The 9,882-nt window shown below is 42.2% G+C and overlaps 1 protein-coding gene across 1 annotated transcript in view; it reads right to left on the bottom strand.

Moving 5' to 3' along the window:
* The window catches only part of Wif1 (WNT inhibitory factor 1), a 69,178-nt gene extending 60,337 nt beyond the window's left edge, over positions 1–8,841 (bottom strand). Inside the window, exons 1-2 of the mRNA XM_031349889.1 lie at positions 8,192–8,841; positions 7,604–7,743 (exon numbers count right to left, since the gene is read on the bottom strand). Of these exons, the coding sequence (XP_031205749.1) occupies positions 7,604–7,743; positions 8,192–8,339 (288 nt within the window). The 5' untranslated portion in view covers positions 8,340–8,841. The remainder of the gene's footprint in view (positions 1–7,603; positions 7,744–8,191) is intronic.
* Positions 8,842–9,882: the final 1,041 nt, after the last annotated feature.

Genomic DNA, 9,882 nt, shown 5'->3' with positions numbered 1-9,882 from the left:
AATTTAAGCGATGGAGAAGACACCAACATTCAACACATAAACAATACTCACAGCATCCCCACATGAACGTGCAAGGTAAGGAGCACCTTCCCTCAAAGGAAGGGCAAGCAGGTGTGGAGCACAGCACAGGAGTGGCTTCTGCTTCCTAGTCTTTTGCGACCAGATCCCTCTCTATCTTTGACCTTTAACTCCTCTTCATTAGATACCCATTACCCCTCAGATGAGAGTTGAAGCACCACACAATCACCAGGAGCGTGCCTTCTTTTCAGGACTGCCAAGCATTGGGGCATCCTAACTCTTAGGATTTTTCTTGGTGATAGATCTAACTTATCCTTCAGGGAATCAATTCACACAGCACCTGCTTAGAGAGCCTCCTTCCTCCCTACAAGAAAAAGGCGTGGATTTCTTTGGAGTTCCCAGTCAAGCCTGTGCTTTTCAACCTCATCTGAGTTGTGTGATGGAGTGACGGATATTCGCCTCCTCACCTCAGAAGTCCTTCCTGGTTTTGTGCCCTGTGTCTTACCAAGCTACAGTCAGAGGGAAAGAGGCTACATTGTGAGGGCAATGACCATTCCCTTCAGCTCCCCAGGCACGTAACCAGGTTACTCCCACCTCACTTGAGCTGACTAAATTTCTACAAGGCCCTAGTTCACAGAGGCCGCCTCGAACCACAGAACCAGAGCCGCTGTCATAAACTCAGCTTACCCGCAGATGTTCCTCGGAACATCCTCTTAGTTATCAGGGACAGGTGGGTTAAATGAGCTTAACCTAAAACAAAAGACCTTCCTGATTCACCATGGGAATTTAAAATACCTTCTATTTGTGCCAGCAAATCAAAGGAGGACTAAGCAGAAAGGATATCGGCGAAGTGCGTTTGTTTACGTGCTTTCACGCTGCTGCGGGAGAGAGACATAACGGAGTTTACATTTATGCCATGTAGACCTCTACAGAACCAGATGTGGTTTGCAAGGTACCTTGTAACTCATCTCCTCTAAGTTATAAAGTCCCTCCCCCTTTTTTTCTGGCTCAAGTTTGAGGAACTAACTGCTGTTTTCTATCAGCCCTGCAACAGATGGCTGGCATATGCCCGCTCTGCTAAATGAAATGGGCTCTCTGCACTTACTCTTTGATCCCCAGTGGCATGTCCACAGCACAGTGTAAAAGACCGGGGCAGAGCAGAATTTTAACACTAAAGGTTTAAAGCCGTCCTTTTAAGATGTGTACTTCCTTCAAAATATCACGCCCATGGTATGTAAACATATCCACATTCCTTGTTTGAAATCGTACAACAGGGGTCAAAAAACAACATATTTCCTTCATTTGGTGATGTAAAGACACATTAGGTTTGATTGCAAGTCCCAGGAGTACCAAGGTATGGAGCCACTGGGTTGGAGCTGACTACTCAAACAATCCTATCTCCAATAGGAGAAAGCACAGAGAGAAAATCTAGGGACCGAAGTGATAGTATTATCATAAATGTGGGGGTCCAGAGGGGCTCTTAAGAGTGTTCTTGTGGTGACGAGGCTAGAGCAAGACACTTTGAAGATGGAAAAGTTGTTCTTGAATTAAAATTCACACACACACATACACACACACACACACACACACACACATCCTCTTGCTATTCTGATTTTGTCAAAGACAAAGCCCACTTTACTACTTGTCTTCAGAATGCAGCAACTCTAATGGGAAACCTGAGCCCACTAACTGCAGAAAAATTTAATGAAACTAGTGTTGAATCACGTCAACACTGCCTTGGAGCAGAGGCTCTCGGTCAAGGTAATAGAACTTGGCTGATGGAAATAGACCATCCAGTTGGTTACTGGAACACAGCAGTACAATCATTCTGATTCTTAACAAAATGAACCAACACCAGAGAAACAGCCTGGCTTGTTCCCAGGTAATGTAGTTTGGTAATGTGGTCTGTATAGCTCTTACAGCCACTAGAAGCCGACGGTGTAGCTTCATATTTACAATATTTTAAGATGTTTACTGTCCTGCAGATGTATGTATTTTAGAGGACTTGAGTTTATCTGGCTGAACATGCTCCTTTGTGGCTTTTAACTAATTTATTATGTGTTCACGGTATGTGCACACATGAGCACATGGGTGTGTTCCCTTTCAGCGACGCCTTTCCCCTGAATTTGGGTGTGACCGACTGGACTCATTTATAAAGCAAGCCCAGACCAAGATCTCATGCTTTCTGTGTACCTCAGTCATCATTATTATTTCTAATCAAATTTCAATCATTCAAGACTGGTTTTAGTTGATAGGAAGCTGATGGGGATCATTAGCTCAGTTATAATTCAGTCTCCATACTAGAAATGCTTCCTTTGAGACACCATGACCTCAGCATATTTATTACATATTCTTGTTGCTTTGGGGTAAGGGGGGAGTGACCCCAAAACTGTTTGCATCAGGTACTTGGCTATTGAGTGATTTATCCGGATGAGTATTTTCTATTCTTGATGGATATCCACAACCACAGAGGAGGGGGCGGGGGAGGGAGCATCAATGTGAGCAACATTTGCTGCAGTACATGAGGACCAGAGCTATAATCTCCAGGGTGCATGTGAGAAGCTAGCTGTGCTTGTGTGTGCTGGGTAAAGACGGGAATTTCTGGGGCATGCTGGCTCTTAGCCTAGTTCCAGGGTCTACGAGAGACCACGTCTCAAGGAAATAAGGAAGAGACTGGGCACGGGATGCCTATTGTCCTCTGGCTCTCGCCCGTGAGCTCATGTGTACACACACCATGCACACATAATAAATAAATTAAAAAACTACAAAAGATCATGTTTATGTAGCATTGCTGGATGAGTTCAGGTCCTCTAAAATATATACATTCCCAGGATAGTAGACATCTTTTTTTTTATAGACTTCATTTTATTTATATGGGTACACTGTAGCTATCTTCAGACACACCAGAAGAGGGCATCAGATCCCATTACAGATGGTTGTGAGCCACCATGTGGTTGCTGGGAATTGAACTCAGGACCTCTGGAAGAGCAGACGGTGCTCTTAACTGCTGAGCCATCTCTCCAGCCCAGATACCTTAAAATATTGTGGAAATGGAGCTACACCATTGGCTTCTAGTGGCTGTAAGAGCTACACAGACCACCATTATGAAAAGCTTTCTCTCAGATCTAGATCTGCCAATGGTTAGAGCTTTCTCCATAATATGAGTGATGGATTTGAAGTTCATATATCTTCACCCAAAGAATTTCTAGTCCTCAGACAGCATTCTCACCCCAGACCTTGCCATCCAACTAAGAAATTCAGACTTTTGGCTATAATAAGAGTATAAAATCAGTACTGATGACTCAGGATGAATTTATCAACTGTGCCAAAAAGAAAAAAAAAGAAAGAAAGAAAAGAAAAGAAATAAGAAAGAAAAAGAAGGAAAGAAAGAACAAAAAAGAAAGAGAGAAAGAAAGAAAGAACAAGAAAAATATAAAGAAAAAAGTAACACAAAAATAGATGCATCTAGGCTGGAGAGATAGATGGCTCAGTGGTTAAGAGCACTGACTGCTCTTCTGAAGGTTCTGAGTTCAAATCCCAGCAACCACATAGTGGCTCACAACTATCTGTAATGAGATCTGATGCCCTCTTTTGGTGTGTCTGAAGATAGTTACAGTGTGCTTACATATAATAAATAAATCTTTAAAGAAATAGATGCATCTAATAATATAAACCTCATTATCTAAGTACTAGATTCCTAGTGCCCTCGAGTCCTCATGCAGAAGCATGTAATAGGCTATGTTATCATTAAAAGATCAAGTCTGTATCAGCCTTATATATGAAGATCTCATCTATACTCATAGGAGTTACATCCATAAAATATTTTGGCCTTACACCAAATTTGTTCATATGGAACTCAGCACTGATGTCCTAAAGTTAGAGTTCAGATTTGTCTAATGAAACTTCCCATTAAATTTTTTACTTGAAAGCCTTGGGGTTTAGGAAGTGTTATTTTCCAAATAAAATGTTTAATTAGCGCCTAATTTAGAAAGCCAAAATGGTTGTTTATGGCCCCAGCCTGCCTCAAATTTAGAGACTCTGAACAAGGCACGGACTCATTGAAAAATAACAACTGTTAAACAGTTGTACCCAGCAGTAAAGGGTCTTTCCCCTTCGTGACTGCAAAGACTTTAAGCCTAAGCCTTTTTCAATGGAAACTCTTCCCAGCTAAAACACATTAGAAAAAGACAGGCCACAAAATGAGGGTTTAATATGGAAGAGAAAATGGGGGCAAACGTTATCACCTACCCACCCAACCGAAAAAAGAAAAAAAATTGAGAAAGAAATTCAGGTAGAAAGATTTCACGCAGGAAAGACTTCAAAAACATGTTTTTTGTGGCCCTCAAAATCTAGTAAGACCACATAAACATTAGTGAGATACCTGCTCTCCATAGATGACTGCAGGTGAAAACCACCTTTTCTGTAATTTTCTTGAGTGATGTGTAGTGTAGAAATGATATGGGATAATACATATTGATGATGTGTAGTATAGAGGTGGTATGGGATATTGATGAAATATTTATTATAACATAGAGCATCATGCAATTTAAAGCTCATCTAACATAAACTCATCCATTCATATGCATCTAATATGAAATTAGGGTTTAGATGACAGATCAACACATGCCCACTACGGGGGAAACTGAAATGTCCCAGTCCCTCTATGACACACACTGCTTATGCTTTCAAAGATTGGAAGCTGACCAAATGGATTTTCCTGTGACAGCCAACCCGTTTATAACAGAATCAAACAAAATGTGCTATATCACAGACTAATCTGTTATTAAGAAATTTTCCCATGGTGTTAAATGATGCCTAAAATATCCATTGCTTCATCATATGCTGCTGTGTTCACTGGACCTCTAAGTGAATTTTCATCTAACTGTGTATTCATGTATTCAATTGTCTTAAGATTTGTTTCTGGAAATAAACTATCCCACTGAAAGTTTGCCTTTGAGCCTTTTTTCACCCGAGTCAGCCTGTCTGGCTTGGCATCCCATGCACTCATCCGACATGAGAGTCCTCACAATTCCCCACATACCAAAAACACCTGTGTAACATCTGACCAATTCCCTATGAGAAAATGAAGGGTGTTGTAGTTGTTCCTTGAACTTCTGTGAGGTCCAGAGTGGGCTATGTTTTAAGTGGCTCTCAACACTCTTGGTGGTTGGACTCAAAACTTCCTAGAAATACATGATTCCTTATTGCTTTTACTAGGTCTTGTATCTTCTTTAAAACAAAAAACAAAAACAAAAACAAAAACAAAGAAAACAACAACAAAAAACCTTTGTCTACATGTTGCTAAAAGAGCTACAGTTTAAATTTAATTAATCAGATATGTTTCCTTTCTGCAGTGTTGAATGCCTAAGTGTTTGATATCATTTGGATTTAAAAACTAGATAATGGGATGAACTTTTTATTTTTCATGTTGTGATGTGGTTTGGCTTTAAGTACGGATGCCTTTCAAAATACTTAATTGATATTGAAGTCATTATTTTTTCCCATCTTCAAATTCCCCTGGCATGTCAAAATGTTTGCTGCCGGAGTCACATTATTTTAGGGAGCAAAATTAGTTATATTTAAATAAGATTTAAAACACATTTCTTTTGGCATTGTGAAGTTCTATCCATGCTCCATTCAGATTCTGAGTAATGATCTGGAGTTACCTCTCCATAGAGAACAAAGCAGCTTACTTAAGGGGTGACATTATTACTATCTCTCCATAGAGAAAAAAGTAACTTACTTAAGGGGTGATATTATTACCTCTCCCTAGTGAACAAAGTAACTTACTGGAGGGCTAACTGTTCTGCTCAAAGAGATAAGCCATACATTTAATCAACACCTAAGCAGGAAGGAACAAAATACTAGAGATTACATCCTTAGATGCTTCTACCTTCCCCCTAACCCCTCCAAAAACAGTCCTGAGACTGCTAGCTATGAGAATCCATTGTTGCAGATATGTGTGTAACAAAGCAATAGACAGTGTGGAACTGAAGCCTTTGCTTTTAATTCCTCAGAAGATTCTGTCTCTCTGTCTCTGTCTGTCTGTCTGTCTGTCTGTCTGTCTGTCTCTCTCTCTCTCTCTCTCTCTCTCTCTCTCTCTCTCTCTCTCTCTTTGTGTGGTGTGTGTGTGTGTTAGGGAGCTTGGCATTTTCTACCATTCTTCAAGTACAAACCCCTTTCATCTGGCGGGGTGGGGGTTAAACTACTTTCTAACACTATTATGAAAAATCATCTTTAAAATATAGACTGTTGAGTGCAATAACAAGTGGTCAGCCACCAGCAAACAGATTCGGGTAAAAGAAAAGGAAACCATGAAAGACCACTTATTCATTAGTGATTTCCCAATGTACCAAACAAAACTGCACACAAAATATCTATGAAGAGAGGATTGCAGGCAGGGAAAAGACCAACCAACGCTTCAATCAACTTCTCCGTGCAAACAGGACTATCAAATGTCTGACCTGGATCTACAAAGCATCAGTTAACAACGACAACAACAAAACAAAAGCAAAAAATAAACAACAACAACAATAACAAAGCACATAGCAGAAGGAACATTGACAGTCTGGATGTGATCTATTTTTAAAAGATTCCTTTAAAAATAGAACAAACTTGAGGATAAAAAGACAGCTGAAACAGTCATGGCTGCACTGTAATAGGCAATTACAGGGAACCAAAGTGGTTTCCTGATTTAGCACTGTTGCCTTTGATAAAGTGTTTTCTTGACTGCATTCTTCTTGAAAATGACTACTGAAGTAATTTTAGAATTAAAAAAATCCCTGAAAATGTGCAGTTAATTATAATTACAACAGTTTTCATAGTAGACACATTTTTACCAGCTAATGAGCAGGATTTATTAAATGCACTTGTCCTCTAGACAAGTTTAAAGTCACACGAACATCCTACCCTTTCCAAATAAGAGGACATTAATATAGTCATGAAGATCTACAAAAGGCACCTACAAGGCACTTGCATGTTAAGTCCTGAGAGGAATGCTTCGGTAACATAGCTTGTTCTTTCTTTTATTTCCGTAGGAAAGCATTTTGAGTGGTCACTTCAGAAAATCAGTAGTCTTTTTTTTTTCATAATTTTATATTACATTTTTTGAGTCTCTGAACTTCTACAAGAAATGTATGGCTCCATAGCACTCAACATATCAGCCTTTTAAAATGCATGTAAAGAATACCTGTGAACTCATTTTTTTTTGTAAAGTATAAATCACGTAACAAATGGTTATCATTTAGTATTGAAAGTCTTCTAAACACTTTGTTAATTTTTTAATAACAGTGAGTACAGAAACACCATGATATGGATATTTGGGGTCTTTGTACTCAAAACCTTATGATACCAAATCTTATTAAAATGGTGGTCGTGAGCACATTGACCCTATAGAGTTTTCCATTTATTTGGCAACTTTAAATACATTGGAACTGATCCCTTATTTGCTTTGTCAACCAGGCAAGAACGTGTATAAAATTGTAAATGGTACTACAATCACACACCATAATTACTGCTACGTGCCACCGGAGAGTAGAAATATTAAAGAGTGACTTTTCCCTACCTCTCTGTTATCAGAACGTACCTGCCCTGCAGCTTGCCAGGTAAAATTCATAGAGTGGATATTGACAGGAACGGCTGGCATTCTTTGTTGGGCTTTCCTGAAATCATGTGTAAAGGGGGCCATTTTCCCCTCCGAGACAATCAGAATATCTTCTTCAAATCCTGTTGTGTAAATAAGAAACAGAGCTATCAAACTAGTTGCGTTTCTAAGAAACAGGCGTTTCATCCAGAAAGCAAAGCCCCAGGGAACCAGTGTAGGTCACTGCTTTTCATAAAGCACCTGCCTTTGATACCAACAAGAGTACCAGAGTTCTTTTCCCTCTGTCTGTGGTAAAAACCGTACTTGCTAACACACAGTGGAGTAAGCTGGTGCTAACGCTGGGTTCCTGTTACAACTCTGCAGTCAGGGCTAGCAACTGCAGGACTGGGATGTTGGGTCGGCTTTGCTTTTTTTAAGAAAGAAGCTCATAAACCTCTAAATGGAGAATCCTGATTTTTAAAAGAGGGGGCAATCACCCTTGAAGTTGTTTTAAAACACACTCGGTGCACGTGTCTCTGCTGTAATGGAGAAACTGAGGACCACTGAGAAGGTGTAGATGCCAGACCTTACCTATGAGCACTCTGGCCTGATGGGCGTCAATCCACAGGTACAAGCTCTCCTCCGGTGGCTGCCCTGCATCCGCTCCCAGCAGGAGCAGGCAAGGTAGGATACTCCAGAGCCGGAGCGCGAAAGCAGAGAAGGCTCTTCTCTGGGCCATGCTGCTCGGGACCTTCTCGCTGGCGGTGCAACTCCTGCCTCAGCGACTCAACCTGCGCTGCTTGTGAAGTTCTCGCCTTGGCTGCAGCTGGTGGGGCTGGAGCCGTTCCCACTTAAACGACTGGGCGTGCAAGTCTGCAGTCTCCGGTGCGAGTCAGCCTGGAGAGGAGGGAGCAAGGAGGGAGTGGATGTGCGGCCGCGCAGAAGGAGGGGGGGCGCTGGAGGGAGAGGGGACCGCAGAGACACGATGCTGGCAAAGCTGGCGATGCCAGCACGTCCCGCAGCGCCAGCAGCTCGAGGGTCACACTCGAGAGGGAGGAACCGCGGGAACTGCTGGCACCGGCGAGCACTGAGAGCCGCCGGTGATGCGCAGGCGGCCGCCACTAAGGAGCGCTGTGGAGCTGCGGGGGCGGGGCCGCGGTACACCCGAGACTAGGCTCCCTCGCTAGGCGCTCGCGCTGGTTCGCTTGCTTGCGCCAGGGTAAATGAAGACAGGGACACAACCGAGAAACACACCCAAAGGGACTTCTGGGTCGTCACTCGGGCCTCCGGCCGCCCGAAGAGACACGTGTGGAAGGCCGTGGTGCCGTAAACGAAAAAAAAAAAAAAATCTGGGCTCGATTGGTGGTCAAAGATAAATTCCTTTCACCTCGGAACTAACTGAATGCACATAGTCAGTCCTCCCTTTCCCTTCGAACTACATTTCAGACTGCATCTCTGTGTCACTGTCTGCAAACTCTGGCTTCTCTAGCTGACAGTTTGCTGTCTCCTGGGAAGTTAAATACCGAGACGCCACAGGCTAGTCGGGCTATTGCAGGCACTGGTCCTCTCAGGACGTTCTTTTATTTCTGCACTAGACAGATACCCGACAGGTGGCGTGGTTTGTCTTCTTGATAAGCCAGCTGCACTCGGAATAATTCCCTAGGTCCTCAATCGATGATAGTTGTAACCCCCACCCCCTCATCCCTGCTCCACGACGGTAGGAATCCCCTTAAAACGGGATTTTGGAAGAAAAAAAAAATTGGAGGCGCATGCCCAGTCTTTGAAATCTTTGGTGCTTGGGGCAAGACTGAGGGTCTAGTGGGAGAGCACTTAGCTGGCGGAGGCTTTCTGCACGAAAAGGTTGGGGTTTTTTTTGTTTTGTTTTGTTTTGTTTTTTCCTCTTGCCTGCCTCCTTGAATGTGCAGAGAAAGAGGAAACAAACGATTTTTCAAAAACACAGAAAGTTTTCAAACTCCGAAAAGCTTGCTTTACTTCTTTTTGGGTTTTTTTGTTTTGTTTTGTTTTTTCTTTTTTTGTTTTTGTTTTTGTTTTGTTTTGTTTTGGCAACCAGTGGCTTTCCAACAAATGCCCCCAAGGATCTAGACTCTGGAGCTGGGCTGAGTGTTCCACATAGTCCTTTGTAGAGCTGGGGATTTCTCGGCAGGGGAAAGCAAACAGAAATTACAGAACAGAAGCCGGACTCGGACGCGTTTATGTTCAACAAATGTTAGGTCTCACGCAGATTTTTAAGAAAAGGAGGAGAAGGAGGAGGAGGAAGAGGA

Source organism: Mastomys coucha, unplaced genomic scaffold (assembly GCF_008632895.1).
Source record: "Mastomys coucha isolate ucsf_1 unplaced genomic scaffold, UCSF_Mcou_1 pScaffold4, whole genome shotgun sequence".
NCBI lineage: Eukaryota > Metazoa > Chordata > Mammalia > Rodentia > Muridae > Mastomys > Mastomys coucha.
Note: the sequence above shows the minus strand (reverse complement) of the source record. Positions and strands in the feature narration are given on the sequence as shown.